Genomic DNA, 20,445 nt, shown 5'->3' with positions numbered 1-20,445 from the left:
ACAGGGCAGGGAAAAGAACAGGGTAGGGTCACACTAAGGTTACTTTCTTTGTTCTTTATTCAGAGAAAGCATAACAAAAGGAGCGAAAGGAAAACAAGTGAAGCAGTTTCTAGTATTAAAGGGACGGATTTTAGATTTCTTTTATTCCTTCAATAGGAGCAAACAAATGCCTGCAATGGTCATGAAACCATACAGCAGTTTGCTGGGACGTAACTGAAGCTTAAACCTTGCAAGAGGCTCTAGAATGTGTTCCCTGCTCATGTGTGTAATCTTCAGACCACACAAACCCCAGGTATAGCTCTGCATGTCAGGAATTGAGTGTTGACATGGGACAATGTGCCCAAAACCATAACTTGATAAGCCTGAGATTTCCCAGTAGTGGAAGCTTCCTTGTTTATTTCTAGTTTCTCTTTGTAACATGCAAGGATTTAACCCAATTGATGTTTTTTTGTGTGTGTGCAGATGAAATTATGCAACAGGAGGTCAGGCCGTTGGTGGCAGTGGATATAATAGAACAGCTTCACAGACAGTTCGCCATTCTCTCAGGTAAGTGGCACATCCATTTGCATTTGCACATTTTGTTGGGGGTGTGGTGGATTCCTGCTGGGAGGGCCCAGCCCTTGAGCCTGGTTGACCACTGAACACTGCTGTTGTCTCATGGGGCCTGCAGGCTCACATGGCTGAATGGGCCGATGATTGTCCTGCAGGAGGAGGGTCTGATTCACAGATGTTCTTCCATTTGGTTACGTGCAATTTGATTTTTTCCAGGGGAGTGCTTTCTTTGGTTACAAGGTACAGGGCTGAGGTTTTGAGGACAGAAAAAGAGTAGACTACTGCCATCAGCTGTCACTCCGAGGCTCTTGCAGTGTTCTTGTTGGATGGTCTTCCAAGATTCAACTTAAGTCTTGGTTTGAAAGGTTGTGAACACGGCTGAGGTTGTTTCTGAGAGATCTGTCTTCTATTCTTAGCTCTTGTAGGGAGGTGTTTTCATCAAGCATTTGATCAGGGGGTGGGACTGATATTGATAAAAAGCTAGAGATTTTCTAAACCTAGACACAATGCTGAGAAGTTGTCATCATCTGAATATTATTCTTTTTTATTCCCTAGCCAAGGGTCACATGGCTTTAATTGCTGCAAGTGGAGGTAGAAACCAAATCCTAAATTACAATTATCTCAAACTTGGAAGCATGCAGTAGTGAGAGCAGAGGGATAAGGGGGTGCTGTGGTTTTCCCCCCGGAGGCTCCTGTGTTGGGAGCTGGGTGGTGGTATTGGGAAACCTGGGTGAGGGCAATAGGGGATGTGCCCTTAAAAGGGATTAAGGTCGTTCTCCTAGGATCCCTTGGTAGCTCTCCCAAAAGCAAGTTGTTATAAAAGCCTGTGGCAGGCCCGACTTGGTCTCCCTGCTTTTCATGTTGAGATGTGATCCCTTCCTCCCGCATTCAATCCCATCGCCTCTCATGGGGCCCTCACAAGAGCCTGTGCCATGCTGTTTGGACTTCCAGCTTCTAAACTGTGAGCTACATAAACCTTATTTTTTTCTTTTTAAACTTAGTCTGCCTCGTGTAGTTTGTTATAGTAGCAAAAAGCTGACTAATACAGGTGGCAAAGTTGTTCTCTTTAGCTTTTACATCTGTTCTAAAAAAAGAGATAAAGTCCCCCAAGTTACATCACAAACATGCAGCTGGTATGAATTTTACTCTACAACGTGGGGTGTTTAAAACTCATTTCTTTCCTTTCCCTGGGTCATATTTAGTGTTCTCTGAGCACCCCATCCCACTGATTTGAGGGCAATGCAGCCTCTGTTATTGGGTTACCTCTATCATTGCATCCTGAGTGGGCACATCCTACGCCCTCCAGAACCGTCTCTGGTGTCTCCTTTGTATTAGTTATTTCTCATTTAGTCAGTGAACACTCTGCGAGTACAAGGTCCTCTTTGTGCTTATTTCTGTCTGCACAGTGCTTAGCACACAGACTAGAAATGGGCTGTTATAAAGAAAACATGGTACCTGCCTACAGGAGGGTGTGGCCTGTAGGACTTTTTGTTTTTTAAGCCCTATAACACGACATCTGGAGGTAGGTTTCCTGATTGCTGGGGCCTCTGACTCAGTAGTCGAGTGGCTCAAAGACATTCAAGTCGGCATGCGTATGGTCCTCTTAATGTTTCCTTCTTGTTCGTTAAGTCTTGATCCTGAGGTGGCTGCTGCAGCTCCAGACATGTAGTTTGCATCCAAAGCAGAAAGAAGGAAAAGGAAGAATACTGGATTCTTCTGTTCCTTTTGTCAGGAGAGCAAAAAGGTTCTCAGAGCTCTTGACTGAGTTCTGCTTATGTCCCCTACCAGACCTGTGTCATGTCACTGTTCCTAGCGGCAGGAGAATCTGAGCAGCAAGCATTTAGCTTTCTGTCGTAGTAGAAGGTGGCCAGGGGGCTGGGGTTGGGAATGGATTAGTCTTTGATCAGTGCCAGCCATAACCCTTTTTCTTCGAATATGAGAAATTGTCCTTTTTTATTTCTTAGAGTGGTTATTTCCCCCTTAGACTCATTCTCTCTCTCTCTCCTCTCTCTCTCCCTCTCTCCCTCCCTCTCTCCCTTTCCTCTCTCTCTCTCTCTCTCTTACACACACACACACACAGACACACCAACTTTAATCCTTTTGAAAATAATAACAATGGCGCTGCAGCTCGCTAGGCTAATCCTCCGCCTTGTGGCGCCGGCACACCAGGTTCTAGTCCCGGTCGGGGCGCCGGATTCTGTCCCGGTTGCCCCTCTTCCAGTCCAGCTCTCTGCTGTGGCCCGGGAGTGCAGTGGAGGATGGCTCAAGTGCTTGGGCCCTGCACCTGCATGGGAGACCAGGAGAGGCACCTGGCTCCTGGCTTCGGATCAGCGTGGTGCACTGGCTGCAGTGCGCCAGCCGCAGCGGCCACTAGGGGGTGAACCAACGGCAAAGGAAGACCTTTCTCTCTGTCTCTGTCTCTCTCTCTCTCTCTCTCTCTCTCTCTCTCTCGCTGTCCACTCTGCCTGTCAAAAAAAAAAAAAAAAGAAAAGAAAATAATAACAATGGAACACTGTTAGACTTGTGGCAGCCCAGAAGTTCCCCCCATACATGCACAGACAGAGCCTGGGGTCAGTGGGTGGATCCCCTAGGGACAAATGTCTCCCATAGGAAACACAGAGAATGTCAAGCCAAGGAAGTGATAGGAGCCAAAATGCCTACTTATATCAGAACCGGAGCTAGTGGCTTGGAGCCCCAGAAGTGAGAACACTCATAAGGGGTCTAGAGAAGTGCTGTTTAACAGTGAGAAAATGTGATCTACAAATTCACTTTCCATTTTTATGGTAACCATATTAGAAAGATAAAAGAAGGCACATGAAATTAATTTTAATAACATATTGTATTTAGCCCAGTGTATCTAAAATTGTATTCAAACTTGTATTCAGTATTCAGAATTATTAGTGGGATTTGTACCTTCCTGTCTGTCTTTGAAATCTAGTGGGTATTTTACACTTATAGCACATTTCAGTTTGGACCTGTCATATTTCAGGTGCTCGGTAACCACAGGCATCTAGCGGCTGTTGTGTTGGGTAGTGCAGCTAAGAGAATGGCTCTGGAGCATGTTGGACAGAATGCCTCCTTTGTATAACAAATGATTTATGATGCCTCCTATTGTACTGGAATGAAATGTACAGACACTATAACCTCATGGAAGGGAGGGTGGGATTAATAGCTATAACAAGTAGACTCTCAAGGGTTCAGTAGCTCAAACAAACGATAGGAACTTAGTTCTTACTGTTTTCAAAAATATTTTATTTATGTATTTAAAAGGCAGTGTTGAGAGAGAGAGAGAGAAGGGGAATGAATCTTATCTGCTGGTTCACTCCCCAAACGGCTGCAACAGCCAGGGCTGGGCCACACTGAAGTCAGGAGCCTGGAACTCCATCCAGTTTGCCCATGTGGGTATGGGGGCCCAAGGACTTGGGTCGTCTTCTGCTCCTTTCTTGGGTGCATTAGCAGGGAGTTGAATCAGGGCTTGGGCCATCTTCTACTGCTTTGTCATGTGTAGGAGACAGGAGCTGAATTGAAAGTGGAACAGCCAGGACTTGAACCAGTGCCCATATGGTATGCTGGTGTCACAGGTGGTGGCTTAACCCACTGTGCCACAGTGCCAATCCTAGTTCTTATTGTTGTAAGAGTTCAGTGTGTATGTTCCTTGTCAGTACATGACTTTTCTGTGTGTAGAGCTTCGGGAGTGAAGGCTCCTTTCGCTTTGTGGCTGCCTTCTTATCGCCATCAAGAAGGCAGACAGGCTCAGAGAACCTAGTGCTGCTTGAAATTCTTGGCTCAGAGATAGCATTCAGCACACTCCATTGACTTGAACGTGGCTCAGCCAGATGGCTATGCTTAACAGCAAGGGAAGCTGGGGAATGTAGTTAGCTGAGGCATACCGAGGAAGAAGAGAAAGTTTAGCCTGTTAACCTACCCATGTACTTTAAAAAGTTATTTATTTATTTATTTATTTATATTTTTTTGACAGGCAGAGTTAGACAGTGGGAGAGAGAGAGACAGCGAGAAAGGTTTTCCTTCCATTGATTCACCCCCCACAAGTGGCCGCTACGGCCAGAACATTGCGGCTGGCGCGCTGCGCTGATCCGAAACCAGGAGCCAGGTGCCTCTCCTGGTCTCCCATGTGGGTGCAGTGCCCAAGCACTTGGGCCATCCTCCACCGGGCCACAGCAGAGAGCTGGACTGGAAGAGGAGCAACTGGGACAGAATCCGGCGCCCCGACTGGGACTAGAACCCGGTGTGCCGGCGCCGCAGTGGAGGATTAGCCTAGTGAGCCGCGGCGCCAGCCAAAAGTTTTTTTTTTTTTTTTTAAGTGGATAAATGAAAGGAAAGCCATTATAGTGAAATAGGATATATTTCAATGTATGTTTCTGGCTACACTAGAAGTAGCAATGAAATGCTACTGCCTACATTTGAGGTCCACCAGTATATCTGACAGGCGCAAATGCCAACGTGTGGTATTGGTGATTAGATGTCCTGAGTGGCCTTAAAGGGAGTGATTTTCCAAAATAGTAAACAGTTGTTGGTATCGTTCTGAAAGAAGTAAAGTATTACCATCTCCCAATTTACAGAGCAGTCGCATTCCTGAAAGATCAGTAGACATTAAACTTGTTTATAAGCTGTGATTCTGGCGAAACAGGTGCAGGGTCTGGGCTCACATGTTGTGAATGGACGCTTACTTTACACTATGTCTGCAAAGCCATTCAGAAAGCACAGGATGTGGGCCGGTGCTTTTTTTCTTATGTGGCGAAAGTCATTTATATCTCAGGGCCTGCCGTTTCTAGACTCCCTTCCAGGAAATAGTTCTGCCATTTCTCCGGCTAGTAGCAGTTCTTTGGGAGAGAAGGAAGAGAAGTAGGAACTCGTGGGCAAGTAGCAAAAGCTGCCTCCCTCTCTCCCCATTAGGTTTTCACTGCCTTCCTATAGGATTCCCCAGAATTCCAAGTTCTCCTCTAGGACAGAATCCTTCATGCCAGGCACCCCCGGGCCTTTGTGGCAATCACTGTGTGCACTCCAAGTGCATTCTGCATAAATCTAGTTATCTTCCATCTGATGGAAAAGTAAAAATCATACGAGGAGTGAAGTTCATTTTATTTAACCCACCATTTTACCCAGTAGCAAATAATTTGGAGCTTTTTGGTCTCCTTTGAATAGGTCTTTGGAGCCATCACTTTTTCCCTCCTGCATTACCACGTGTCCTCACAAGGTGGCACTAGATGCTTGTTGTGTATTGTCAATGGCTGCATGTAGGTCCAACTGTTTGCTGGAGGCTTCTGCCTCTTGAGATTAGTATTCAACAGCAGATGGATGTCCACAGTTAACCCTGAGACCTCTTTTGTGTTCAGTACTGGTAGTAACCAAGAGAGAAGAAAATCCCACTTACCTTTTAATTTAGTTAACTCTAAAAGGTAAAATCAAATGTCATAATCACATCCTAATGAAAATTTTAGGGGGTTTGGTTCTTTGAAATGCTCTAGCCACCCCTTCATCAAATGTGTTGTATACAACAGTGAAGTGGGAAGTGCATCTACATTTAGCCTTACTAGAGATACAAATTCTCTTACTTCCCATTTCTCGGAAACTTCCTGTAGTTGTGAAACTGCAAAGAGGAAGAATATCAGGGGTAAGCTGATAATGTCCTACTGGTCAGTCACCATAAAGAGGGAGCTGAGTATCTCCCTGTCAAAGCTGGGCAGGCGTCTAATCTGCAGATATCTTTTTGGGAAATCTAAAATAAACACACAGGATTACAAAAGCAGCACTTCCTGCAGAAGGATGCCTGACTATCCAGAATGTCGTGTGGATTCAGTCCATGGCAGTCGGTCTCTGAGAGCACAAGACCCAGGGACAACACTCACAAGAGACTCCTGTAGGAAAACCCCAGTGCTTACTCTCTATACTCATGTTAACTTGATAGCGCGTTCTTTTTCTTAGAACCAATTTCTGTGGAAAGTTGGATTACAAAGAGAAGATTCTTAGGAGGCTTGGAGTCAGCACAGAGAGTGAGCTGAGTGATCTGACTGGTGCTGTCATCGGGTAGAATGGTGGATTGGGTTCTTGCCAGGACCTTCTCTTTCCAGGCATTATTATTTGGGAGCATTATTCCTTTATTTATTTACTTACTTATTTATTTTTTGACAGGCAGAGCTAGACAGTGAGAGGGAGAGAGACAGAGAGAAAGGTCTTCCTTTGCTGTTGGTTCACTTCCCTAATGGCCACTATGGCCAGCGCGCTGTGCCGATCCGAAGCCAGGAGCCAGGTGCTTCCTCCTGGTCTTCCATGCAGGTGCAGGGCCCAAGCACTTGGGCCATCCTCCACTGCCTTCCCGGGCCATAGCAGAGAGCTGGACTGGAAGAGGAGCAACTGGGACAGAATCCGGTGCCCTGACTGGGACTAGAACCTGGGGTGCCGGTGCCGCAGGCATTAGCCTAGTGAGCCATGGCGCCGGCCGCCATTATTCCTCTTGAAGTGGTCTCCCCACAAGGGCTTAGCCTGTTGGGTCCATGCAGCTCTGCCTGTCACTCACAGAGGTCCCCAAACATTCACAGTTCTCACTGCCTTAGTGTCTCAGTCATTAACATTCTTTTGAACTTATCTATTTTCCTTTTATTTGAAAGGCAGAAAGAGAGAGAGGGAGAGAGAGAGAGTCAGAGGGAGAGAGAAGGGTCCTTCATCCACTAGTTCTCTCCCCAAATGCCTGCAACACTTGGGACTGGGCCAGGCTGAATCCAGGAAAACAGAACTCATTCTGGGTCTCTCGTGTAGATGACGGGAACCATAGCACTTCAGCTATCATTTGCTCCTCCCAGGGGCGCATTAACAGGAAGCTGGAATCAGAAGTGGAGCCAGGACTTGAACCCAGTGCTCTGATACGGGATGTGAGTATCCCAAGCAGCGTCCTAAGTGCCGAACCAAACTCCACCCCTCAGTCCTTTTCTTCATGACACCTCTAGATGATGCCCAAGGCCAAAAGCAATAACTGACAATTAAAACAACCTGTTAAGTATATAAATAAATAAATAAATATATATGTTGCAGTTGATTTCTCAACAATGTTGCAGTGGATTCGTTTCTGAGAGGAGCAGCGTGGTGGGGGCAAGAGCCGTGGGAGTCACCACACAGACCCTGGGAGTCGGGTGAAAGCGGGCTTGAGGCAAGCAGCCCGCAAACTCGTTTATTTCAATTGGTACAACATCTTATATAGCCAAGACCAGCCAATCTGGTCAAGGGGCTGTCTATGCCCCAACCAATCACAGCCTGTTGCCAGCAGTTTCCAAAGCCATCCAATCACAGCCTGTTGCCAGGCAGGCTCTGTTGCCAGGTGGGTTTCAAAGCCATTCCTGAGTAACTGATGCTCGCTTGCCAGCAGCCACCTTGGCATGGCCTTCTTATTCCACCACATTCCCCCTTTTCGTTTATTTTTGAGCAACGGGAGGCATGATTCTTGGCCATACCATTGTTGACCCCGTTTCCATGTGGTCTCCATATGCAGCTGTGCCTGTCTTAGGTTGTCCCCCAGGGGATCTTACCCGTCATTGACTAACCAGCGCTCAAATCGAGAGACCACAGGACTGCTTGCTCAGATAGGGGTAGGAATGAGGAATAATGGTTATCAGGAATGGCATGACTGCACACAGGCAGTGGGCCGTTTGAGTGGCTGACCAGAGCTAGTGGGGTACAAAACAGTAACAGATATGGCTTTGGGCAGTTTCTCAGGGTAGGATAATAGGGCAGGTGCATCTGTTAACAAGGCGGATTCTCAGTCTTGTTCAGCTGGTTCTGGTTGGCTATCAGTTGCAGGCTTGATGTTTCTGGCTGGTACCCAAATGGGCTGTTCTGCATTCTCTGGAAAGACACAAGCATATCCTCGACCTTTGGTTAGCAGAGGGTGTGGTCCTTTCCATTCTCCTGTCAGGGGGTCTTTCCACCTAACCATAGGGGCTGGGGTCTGGGATGGAAAGGATCCCCAGTGTTTATAAGCTGGGCTGATCCCTTGGGAATCAAAAGTAAGAAAATTGATAGTGAAAAGGACCTCAGTCAAAGCAAGCTGTGGGTCTGAGGGCATATGATTGTTTGTCTTTGTAAGAGATCTTTAATCGTCCTATGAGTTCTTTCAATGATTGCCTGTCCCTGTGGGTTGTATGGGATACTTGTGGCAGACTGTATGTTCCAAGATTTCAGGAAGGAATTAAATTCCTGTGATGTATACGCTGGCCCATTATCAGTCTTTATGGTCCAGGGGACACCAAGGACCAGCATGGCTGATTTAACCGCCTTTATCACATTACTAGCCTTTTCTCCGGATTGGGCTGTTGCAAATACAGCCTTTGAATAAGTATCTACCACCACATGGACAAACTTAAGTTTACCAAAGGAGTTAATGTGGGTGACGTCCACTTGCCATAGCTTATTAGGAGCAAGGCCTCGTGGATTCACTCCTGCTTGTTGCAGTGGGCCGAACGGGGCGAGGAGTGCACAATTCTTGCAAGAGTGCACAGGTGTTTGCATTGGCTCATTGTTAGCTCTGGGAAAAGCAATTTTATGTTGCTTGCTGACATATGAAATTTTTGGTGTAAAACACGGGCTTGTTCTAAGTGTCCAATAGAAGCCGTGTTGCAGGAGATAAGATGATCAACCTTTCTGTTGCCTTGGGAAATAAAGCCAGGTAACCCAGTATGTGATCTTACGTGTGAGATATACCATGGGTATTTTCTGTTCTCAGCTCGTTAAGTGTTGTGAACATCTGGTCAATTGGCTTATTGGTCAGGTTAAAGACTGCAAAAGGGATCGTCTTTGCTACCTGTACTGAGTATTTGCTGTCCGAAAATATATTTACTGGTCCTTCTTGGCTAAGGAGTAGAACCTTGACTATTGCTCTTATTTCTCCCAACTGTACTGATCCCCCATGGGGTTCTACATGGATCTTATCTTTTTCTGTTAAAGATTTGATCACTATTCCAAACAGTGACTTGTTGGGATCCGTAAACACACATGGTGCCATGGGTATAGGTTGATTAGCAGGAAAAGCATGTTTTGGATAGTCTGTTTCTAAGGTTTCTAGCGTCTGGAGTAGCCTAGCCTGTCCGCTGGCAGGTGATTGTCAACCTGTCCTGGGAAATTTATCATTAAAGTTAGAAAGAGAGTGCTATTCTGCATCAATGTCTACAGTTCTAATTGTGATAGTGGTAGGACCACTATATCTGGCTCTGTGTTAAATATCTTATTGGTATAATATCTTAATTTAAGTCCCATCATAAGGATGGCATCTACTTTGTTTACTGTTTTATGACAATAGCTCCAGGCTATGTGCACCCAAAAAGTGGTCCGTGTTGTTGCCAACTAACTCCTAAGGGGGCCTTGAGGGTAGATATAGTTATGGCAAATAGAGGCACCTGAGGGTCATATCTAAAAGTTTTTAAATTTGATAACTGGGTGTTAATCTTTTCTATAGTGGATTTGTCTGCTGGTGTCAATGTGAATTTTGAAGAAGGGCTGTTTCCCTTAGTCTGTAAATCATAGAGTGGTCTAAGTTCTGCAGGTGTTAGGGGAAGGAAGGGCTTCAGCCAATTGATTTGGCCACATAGTTGCTGAAGTTCATTAAGTGAGTATTTATGCTTAACTTTTAGGTTTGGGCCCATTGGAGATATATGGGAGGAGATTTGATAACCCAAGAATTGAAAGGGAGGAAAATGTTGTACCTTTTGTGTGGCAATAGACAAACCCAGGAATTGTAAATTTCTTACTGTCTCACTTAGGCCTTCAGAGTTGCTGCATTCTTGTGAGCAAGTAAGATATCATCCACATAATGTATGACCAAGCACTGATCTTTAAGTGTGCTGGTTGCATGGGAAATGTATCTTTGGCAAATGGCAGGGCTATTTTTCATGCCTTGTGGGAGTACTGTCCACTGGAATCTTTTTGCGGGGAGCTGGAAATTGGGCTCCCATACTGTAAAGGCAAAGTAAGCCTTATCCTGCTCCGCAGTGGGAATTGAAAAGAAGCAATCTTTGATATCAATGGTAACTATGTGGTATCCGTTAGGAATGGCCCCGGATGGGGAATGCAAGCCTGGAATGTTCCCATCTTTTTTATATTTTTGTTAATAGCTCTCAAATCCTGTAGAAGCCTATATTTTCCCTGTTTCTTTGGTATCACAAAAATGGGTGTGTTATGAGGGCTAGTGGAGGGTTCTATGTGTCCCTTTTCCAATTGTTCCTGTACCAATTCTTTAAGGATGCTAAGTTTGGGTTGTATTATTGGCCAATGCTCTACCCAGATGTTTCCTGTTTTTTCCCATTCAATGGGGATTGGGCTTGGCTTTTGTATGAGGTGAGCAGTGGCCCCTAGAATTGGGGGTGAATCTTACTTGTAGGTTTTCCATTAAAGCTGTTGGCTTGTAGAGATTTGTGATCCGTAGTAAGGACCGCTTGCATTTGTGAGAGCACATCTCTCCCCTATAAGGTCATGGAAACCTCAGCAGTTAGTGGAAAGATGGTTTCTGTATCTCCATTGTCATCTCGACAAGTTACAGGCGTGATGACCTGATCAGCCAGTTTTAATCCTCCAACACCTTGGAGGTCAGGTCTGGGTGCTGTCTTCCAATGTTGCATTTTTCTTGCATCCCTAGCTTTTAAAACAGTAACATCTGCTCCCATATCATTTAAACCCACAAAGGCAATGTCATCTAAATATAGGGTCAATTTCGGCCTCAGACTGAAGATAGGCATCGGCCAGTTAATGGTGGTGGGACTCCCTCTTACTTGCTGGGCTGAGGGCTGCCCCACTGGGAGTTTAAAGGCTTGCAATCTTTTGCCCAATGAAAGCCTTTTTTACATCTGGGACACAGCGTTTTGGGCTTGCCCCGTCTTTCAGCGTTTGGGCAGTTTCGCCGTAGGTGTCCTATTTCCTGGCATCCCCAACAAACTGGAGGGTCATTAGACTTCTTTGTGTTCAATTTGTTAATGGCTGAAGTTAGGGCCTGTATGGGTGTATCAGCAGGGTTTACCTCCTTTGTGGCTACTATCCATTTAGAAATGTCTTCATTACGGACTGGGGCGATTGCTGCTTTTGCCTCTTTGGTAGCACCTTCCCAAGCTAATTGTTTGACCAAATTGTCTTGATCAGGGCCAGGCAGTAATATTTTCTCTACTGCCTCCAAGACTCTGGCAAGGAAATTGGGGAACCATTCGCCTGGGCCTTGAACTAGATTTCTAAAGAGCTGAGTATAATCAGGAGGATTTATATTTTTTAAGGCTTTAATTGCCAAATCTCTGACCTGATCAAAATAGGCAACTACTCCAATGCGGGCCTGTTCTTGAGGATATATGTAGGTGCCGTGGCTTGTAAGCATATCAAAGGTTACTGCTATCCCATAGGCAGCATTATTCCTTGCCACCGTTTCAGCCTCTTCCTCATAGGAGGCTTTCCACTGTAAAAACTGTGGTCTCGACAAACATGCTTTGAGCAGTGCGACCCAGTCAAAATGAGTTTGAAGGTTTGCTGCCCATTGTTTAAGCACTTGTTCAAAGTAGGGAGAGTCAGGACCTGACTCTTGAGAAGCCTTTTTTAGCATGCATGAGTTATTGTCTAGAGGTCGTCTAAGTTCATCCCACGGGTATGTGGGGGGTGGCTGACTAGGCATTGCTGCCTTGTTTGCTACCTTGTTTGCTACCTTGTATGCTACATTGTCATTTTCACTGTCAGAGCTCTCTCTCCCTAAGTCATCAACTGTTGTCTGTGAGACAGGGACCTGGAGTGTCAGGCTCTTATCACTCACAGATTCACTATGTTTGGTAATCTGTGTGCGATTCTGAGAGGGGGGTATCTTTCCCATGTCTGAGTGCTTAAGAGCGGCACGGCACGCCAACTCTAGCCAAAGGAAAGACACGCACAGCACTGCTGCCATAACAAAGCAAATTCCCAGCACCTCAGCTGTGGATGGCATTTTGCAGGAGGTTTCCCTACTTTAGACGGACAGTGGTGAATCAGATCGTACGTATGTCCTGTGCTTAGTGGGGGACTTCCTTGATTTGTTAGGTCAAGGCCGTATGCCCACACGGTGTCTCCGGAGCGTCACCTCTCTCCAGTGAGGGAAGATGACTTGGTTCCGAATTCTGGGATGATCAGTCCCTTATGTGAATTCGCCAGGCGAACCGAAAGTAAGGAGGAGCCGAGAAGCGACGTACGCTTCAGGGCGGTGTGTGCTAACCTGGGGTCACTTAGACCGAGGACAAGGACAAGGAAAGGGGCGTAGGAGGGGGTTCTGTGCTCACCCTCACAGAACCGAACAGCACACAAAACACCGAGGGGCCTACTTGCCGAAATCCAGGGGGGACCTCGCCGAGTCCGACTCGCTTTCTCTCAGTCACTATGGTGTGCCAGATGTTGCCGTTGAATTCTCAACAATGTTGCAGTGGATTCGTTTCTGAGAGGAGCAGCGTGGTGGGGGCAAGAGGCGCGGAGTCACCACACAGCCCCCGGAGTCCGGGGAAAGCAGGCTTGAGGCGAGCAGCCTGCAGACTCGTTTATTTCAGTTGGTACAACAACTTACATAGCCAAGACCAGCCAATCTGGTCAAGGGGTGGTCTATGCCCCAACCAATCACAGCCTGTTGCCAGGCAGATTCCAAAGCCATCCAATCACAGCCTGTTGCCAGGCAGGCTCCGTTGCCAGGTGGGATTCAATGCCATCCAATCACAGCCTGTTGCCAGGCAGGCTCCATTTGCCAGGTGAGTTTCAAATCCATCCAATCACAGCCTGTTGCCAGGCAGTTTCCAAAGCCATCCGATCACAGCCTGTTGCCAGGCAGGCTGCGTTTCCAGGTGGGTTTCAAAGCCATTCCTGAGTAACTGATGCTCGCTTGCCAGCGGCCACCTTGGCATGGCCTTCTCATTCCACCATATATATATATATATATATATATATATATATATGCTGTCAACTCAGTAGCTGTTTGAAAAAAATGACTCGCATAAGCAAAAATATTTTCTTTTGATTTCATTCTTTTTTTTTTTTTTTTTTTTACAAGTAGAGTTGTAGACAGTGAGAGAGGGAGACAGAGAGAAAGGTCTTCCTTCCGTTGGTTCACTCCCCTAATGGCTGCCACAGCTGGCGCGCTGCGCCAATCTGAAGCCAGGAGCCAGGTGCTTCTCCTGGTCTCCCATGTGGGTGCAGGGGCCCAAGCACTTGGGCCATCCTCCACTGCCCTCCCAGGCCACAGCAGAGAGCTGGACTGGAAGAGGAGCAACTGGGACTAGAACCCAGCGCCATATGGGATGCTGGCGCCGCAGGCAGAGGATTAAGCAAGTGAGCCACGGCGCTGACCTCAATTTCATTCTTAAATAACTGCAATCGTCACAAGCCTTGGAATCAGACACCAACCTCATTTCTTGTCTCACATTGATTTTCATGTTTGTTTTTTATTGCAGCAACTGCCAAAATTCCAACTTTATAAGACCCAATGCCATGCAAAAGAATTGTGAATCATTTTGAGTCTGTAGTATGGTGTTTGTAGCTGGTGCTGTAGCGCAGTAGGTTAATCCTCCCATATGGGCGCTGGTTCTAGTCCTGGCTTCTCCTCTTCTGATCCAGCTGTCTGCTGTGACCTGGGAAAGCAGTAGAAAATGGCCCAAGTGTTTGGGCGCCTGCACCCTCATGGCAGACCAGGAAGAAGCACCTGGCTCCTGGCTTTGGATTGGCTCAGCTCCAGCCATTGCGGCCATTTGTAGAGTGAACCAACGGAAGGAAGACCTTTCTCTCTGTCTCTCCCTCTCAGTCTGTAACTCTGCCTCTCAAATAAATGAATAAATAGATCTTTTAAAAAATAGTATGATGTTTGACAGATATCAAATGCCAGTGTGTTTTCCTAAAAAATTTAAAACGTACCTGGTGCTCCTGTGAGTTCACTGCGATTTCCTGAGTACCTGTCACACAATTTGGGAACGGTGGAGCTAGGTCTCAGACATGTGGCTCCATGTAGCTGCAAGGAGCCTGGGAGAGACAATCAATTTGATTTAATCTGGTGGCCTCTGCTGGAATGGATTAAATATTTTTATTCTCACAGGGATGTTTTATATTCCTGTTTGTAAACTTTTTTTTAAGATTTATTTTATTTATTTGAAAGAGTTACAGAGAGAGGTAGAGCCAGAGAGAGAGAGAGAGAGGTCTTCCATCCACTGCTTCACTCCCCAAATTACCGCAACACCCAGAGCTGAGCTGATCTGAAGCCAGGAGCCAGGAGCTTCTTCCGGGTTTCCCCCATGGATGCAGGTGCCCAAAGACTTGGGTCATCTTCTACTGCTTTCCCAGGTCATAGCAGAGAGCTGGATCGGAAGTGGAGCAGCCGGGACTCAAACCGCTGCCCATGTGGGATCCGGTGCTGCAGGCCGCAGCTTTAACCTGCTGCACCACAGCACTGGCCTCTGTAAATTCTTGAAGAACAGATGTTTACTGCCTCTTGGAACAACAACAATTATATGAGTGGGCACTGATCTGTAATAAGCAGTCTCCTTAAGTCCTTGCTTAATTCTCACAATACCTTCTGATGTAGGTACAGGTATTGTTATAATTACATAAGGGAACTTCAAAAAGTTCATGAAAAAGTGGAATTGATTTTATTTTGGTATGAGAACATTTTGAAAGCCTTGCATGGCTTTTTCCTAACATACATTTCCCATGAACTTTCTAAAAAAACCCTCTTCTGTGTGGATTTCAAAATATTATTGCATCACAGTTAACTTATCTTTTAATTTCATTTTCCACAAACTTCTTGAATTACTCTTATATATGTATATACACAAAGACCAATTTGGGTTCATTATGTTGCCCCTAATCATACAGCAATTAAGTGGGACAGCATGACTTGAGTCAGACTGTGTGATTTTTAGAGCTAATTCACTGAACCACTTCGCAATTTTAGCTTTGATATTGACAGATCACAAAAATGAAGAGTAGTTTCACGTAATGCCGTTGGCATCATTTACTATTCTACTTAATCAGTCTTACCTTTTGTGTTAGTGCTCTTTTTGTTACTTTAACTAAAATACCTGAGAGGAGCTTTCTGAGAAAGAAAAGGGTTTATTTCAGCTGACGGTGGAGGTTGTAAGATTGAATGGTGCCCTCTCTGGCGCCTGGTGCAGGCTGCTTGTGGCAGGTGCAGCAGCAGCGATCACATGGTGAGCCAGGAAGCAGAGAGAGAACCTAGGCTGAGCTTGAACTGAAGGAATTAAAGCCTCTGCCAAGAACCGCCTCAGAGGGCACGCCTCCACTAACCCCAAAGACCTCTGCTGACCCTACCTCTGAGACCACATCGTTAGATGCCCTTCATCCACCAACCCTTAACATTAGACTTCAGAGTTTAAACAGCTGCATGAGTTTTAGGGAGACAAATTCTACTCAATCCATGACACCTTTTATTCAATAACTACAAAGAATTCAAAAATTGAATTCTTACAGCGCCATTGAGAAAGCATGAAAGGGAAAACAGACTTGTTCAAAAGAGTTGAATTCTAGTCAGAGATAATACAGATGGAAAAAAAGTGAGGCCAATATGTTGTCTCTGGACCTCATGTCAGTCAGAGTGCCGGTCCGCAGAGGCGGAAAGTGAATACATCTTGCAATAAAGATCTTGACAACTCATTTCTGTTGCAGGAGGCCGAGGGAAGGATGGTGCCCCCATCATCACTTTTCCAGAGTTTGCGGGGTTCAAACGCATCCCAGATGAGGACTTCCTCAATGTCATGACCTACCTGACCAGCATCCCCAGGTGAGCCGAACACAGTGTTCTGCTGCCTTCTTGGTCCCTGACTTTATTCTGTGTTTCCCATGAGGCAGGATTGGGTTGAGATGGAAGCTTCCATGAGCACAGTTTACATTGTTGTCTAATGTGGCCAGTTTCTCTCATCCGCCAGTCATGAAGCAGGGATGTGGAGAGAGACAAGGAAACAAACAGGTGTTTAGTTGTCCTGCACAAAGAGCGACTGAATAAACATGTCTGAGTGAATGAGACTGAGGAACTGAAGCTGCCTTTGTTCCTCCACACTCATTGCCTTATTGAGCTTATTCTGGTGTCTTGGGCCATGTTGTCTGGAACACATGAAAGCTCAAACTGCATCGAGAGCTATTTATCTTTCCTAAGGAAGAAAATTAGCGGCAGCTCTTACAATTGTCATTGTTGGATAAAGAAATCAAGACGTAGAGCCAGCCAGGAAACTACAAGACCAGGAATGAAAACTTTACTTGTAGCCAGGCCCACGAGGGAAGGGGTCTCTGGGATCTGCTATTTCCACCTCCTCCAGCACAGGTCTCACATCTTTCTGTGTGTCTCCAAGTGATGGATTGTGGGACCGAGTCCGTATGGTCACCACCAGTTCACAGATAGAACTGGGAAGGGGACCCCGTGCTGATTTTGGGCAGGATTGCACCCACTCTTCAGCAGAGCTGACTTGACCAGGAAAAGCCTCAGCACACCAGGTTTTATTGCTTATGATGTCATCCACTCCTTAACTGTGGTGTGGATCAGAATTTAAACAGTAGCCAGGTATGTGCTGTTTCGCTTGCTCTCCACCTGCTTCATGTGGTTGAGAGGTAAACACCTGGCTTCTGCCTGATGCCATCTGTGGACATTAGGAAGTTGACTGCTTTCACCAAACCCACTCTAAAAGGCCTTTTGTTGTTGTTTGTTCTTTCGCCCTTCATCGTTGAAGAAGGCTATGGATTTATGTTCAGTGTACTTCTTTGAAGTTTAATGTATCAACAGTTCCCCCCCTCTTCTCTTCAACCTCCCATGGTATGCATCAGGCCAGAACTGGGAGGATTTGGGGGAATCCTTTGCTTTGAGGGAAAGACACTTCTGGGCTTTGTGCCTATGATTCTCTCTGAGCGAACATCGCTCCTCCCTGCGAGGTCTGACTCCTACACCTTCATCAGCCTGCAGCTCCGGCCTCATCTCTTTGAGGACAGCTTCCTTGACTCCCAATTCTGCTGTCACAGGCTCTTACTTTATTTCTGGAGCTTCTCCCTTGGTATTTGGAAATCCTCACCATAGCATCTGAAAATTATTTCAAGCTGAGTCTTCCTTTAGATTGTGAACCTCTCACAAGTAGGAGCTAGGGCTGTTTTTTCTCTCTTCCTTCCTCCTCTTCTCCCTCCCTTCTTCCAGCTCTGGTGCAGTATCTGGCACATGGTAGGTTCTGAAGAAGTAGTATAGGTAGAATTTTCACTTTTGGTAATGAATTATGTCACAGAAAGACTGCTTATTGTAGGCTGAAAAGGGAGGTGAGCAATGACAGAGAGAGGGGAACCCTTACTCCACACTCCTGCCTTCCCCTCCATGGGTTTTAGGGAACCGAACTTGGACTCCCACTTTGGCCCAAATGCACTTGAGGACAATGACAGATCAGTTAGTGAGAACTCTTTCGGGAGCAGCCAGGAAGGAGGTGAGCAGGGAAAGCAATGGGTGAAAGGACGCTCCTCCATTCTGCTTGTGTTTGCTTTAACCACCTATCTAATGAAACAGGTGATTTTCATCTTGCATTTGCAGCCCTTTTCCAAATCACACTGGGGACAGTTCATTGAGGGCTGCAAGAAGCAGGATTTTAACCCCTGTCTCACTGTACAGGAGAGAAGATAAAACAAGGGGCCACTGTAAAATCCTCGTACAATCTCTTGTAAGCTAGGAGCTATTTTCCTTTCCTAGAATGCTATTTGTGTCTTGGGAAAGGAGCCACCTGACCAGTTCTTCCCCTTTTCCTCTAGCTGACTTTTGCTCACATGTATTTGCTGCCTCACCCCTGGTTCCTTCAACATACAGCAGAGATAAAGGGAGCGAAAGCCTGCAAGGGGGATCAAGCCCAAACCTTCATTTTCAGTTTACATTTCAGGTTCCAAAGAATGAAACCACCCTTGTTTGTTTTGTGATTCCTATTTATCATGATTTGCATTTCCCTGGGTGTTACCTGGTTACTAGGTCCCAAAGTCCTGCCAGGTTGCAAAACAGTTTATGATCAGTTGGCATAAGACTAATAGCACAGAGCAAGAAAGTACTGATACACTAGATTAGGAAAACCAGAATATTCAGTGTAGGAAGAAGATATCTTTGTGCCTGAAATAAATAAGGGTCTCCTTGTACAGCTGGGTTGGGTGAGTACAGAAAGCCTACCCGAAGCAATGGGCGCCGGCAACCTGGAGAGTGCTGGTGCAGGGCTCTGATGGATCCACAAGGCCTAAGACAAAGTCTCCAACCTTGGAAAACCCATCCCATGCCTTTCTTGTCATGATCCCTTGTGAAATATGTCAATAAAGTGCTATAGGAGCTCAAAGTACAGAAAAACCATTTAAGACAGGAAGAACAGGACAAGCTTCAGGAATGAAATGGTCTTGAAAGATGGGAAGATTTCCACAGGTGTCCATGAGCTTTGGACACAACCCATATCTGCTCCATGTGCTACTGTTCACTAGTTCTGCCACCTGGGGCAGATGACTTGGATTCTATCATTTTTCAAAGATTTATTGTTTACTCAAAAGGCAGAGTGAGAGAGAGAGAGAATGTTCTGTCTGTTGGTTCACTCTCAAATTAATGACTGCAATGGTCAGGGTGGGCTGGGCCAAAGCCAGGAGTCTGGAACTCCATCCAGGTCCCCAACAGGGGTGACAGGGACCCAAGTCCTTGGGCCATCTTTCATTACCTTCCCAGGTCCATTAGCAGGGAGCCAGATTGGAAGTGGAGTAGCTGAGACTCAAACCGGCACTCGGAAATGGGACGTTGGCATCATGGGCAGCAGCTTAACCTGCTGCAGCACAACGCCAGCCCCTTGACTTCCATTTCTATCTCCCTTGGACTTTGAAGTTTTTAACAGAGCATGTTTGGGGAGTTACAGACCATCCAAGTTGACAAGAGCAGAGTGAGGCTCCTTCTCAGAGGTGAGAAATGAGAGCTGGAAAGACCACCGGGAGCAGGTTGAGCAAAGCCTTTACTCTCTGGTGAAGAAATTCAGGCACAGCGAGCAGGAAGAAGCCCCTGGAGGTTTTGAAGGGAGAGTGATTAATATGGGGATGTTGTGCAGGATGGATTGAAGGGAGCAGGAATAAAAGTAGGCAGGGCGACCAGTTAGAGGCTTTTCCACTGGGGTAGACACAGAGCTGAGGAAGCTGGCAGGAGGCCTGGATAGAAAGGCATGGGCAAGACAGGCATTGGCGACTGGTGGAGGTTGGCAAGGAGGGAGGGAGAGGTAATGAAGATGTGTGACTTTAGGAATCTTATTCACAACTGCATCTTTTTGCTTTTACATGTCTGCGTGTATTCAGGCCTCAATGGGTTTTGATGGTCTTACTTTCTCAAATAATATTTTATAGGAGATAGTAGATTTGGACTGGGCCCCTGCACTGGGATTAACAGACCAAACCTGTTAGTAAAGAGTTTAATTACTAAGCTTTGGTTGCAGAAGCCCTTGTAGCAAGTTAACTGATTAGGCTGCAAACTAGTCAAGCTGTAGCCAGCCAATTGACTGGTTGATTGGCTAGGCTATAGCCAGTGAAGTTGTTTTCTATTTTCTATTTCTTGCCTCCTTTTTTTTTTTTTTTTTTTCCTATAAATGCTGTCTGATCATGTTGTTGGTTGAAGTTCACAGAACCTTCAGTGGTTCTGGGAGCTGCCCAGTTTGAATTTTTTTTTTTAATTTTGCTTTGCTCAATTTTAATTGGTTTAAAGAATTTTCCTTTGAACACCTTGTTTTATTTTACTGCTTTTCTGGTTCTCCCTTATTAAAATCATGCTGAGAGAAAGTTTCTGAACGCTGCCTGCATGTTGGGACCACTCCTGTTGCCCAGATCACACTTTGGACCAGTTGCACTGGGTGAGGCAGCTGGGCTTCCACAGCCAAGAGTGAG

General features: G+C 46.0%; 1 protein-coding gene across 1 annotated transcript in view; it reads left to right on the top strand.

Annotated features, from left to right (window-relative positions):
- Window positions 1-20,445, top strand: part of MCF2L2 (MCF.2 cell line derived transforming sequence-like 2) — a 256,883-nt gene that overhangs the window by 49,643 nt on the left and 186,795 nt on the right. Inside the window, exons 2-3 of the mRNA XM_062210313.1 lie at window positions 463-546; window positions 16,210-16,324. Coding sequence (XP_062066297.1) covers window positions 463-546; window positions 16,210-16,324 — 199 coding nt within the window. The remainder of the gene's footprint in view (window positions 1-462; window positions 547-16,209; window positions 16,325-20,445) is intronic.

Source organism: Lepus europaeus, chromosome 2 (genome assembly GCF_033115175.1).
Source record: "Lepus europaeus isolate LE1 chromosome 2, mLepTim1.pri, whole genome shotgun sequence".
Taxonomy (NCBI): Eukaryota; Metazoa; Chordata; class Mammalia; order Lagomorpha; family Leporidae; genus Lepus; species Lepus europaeus.
This window is presented reverse-complemented; position numbering and strand designations above follow the sequence as displayed.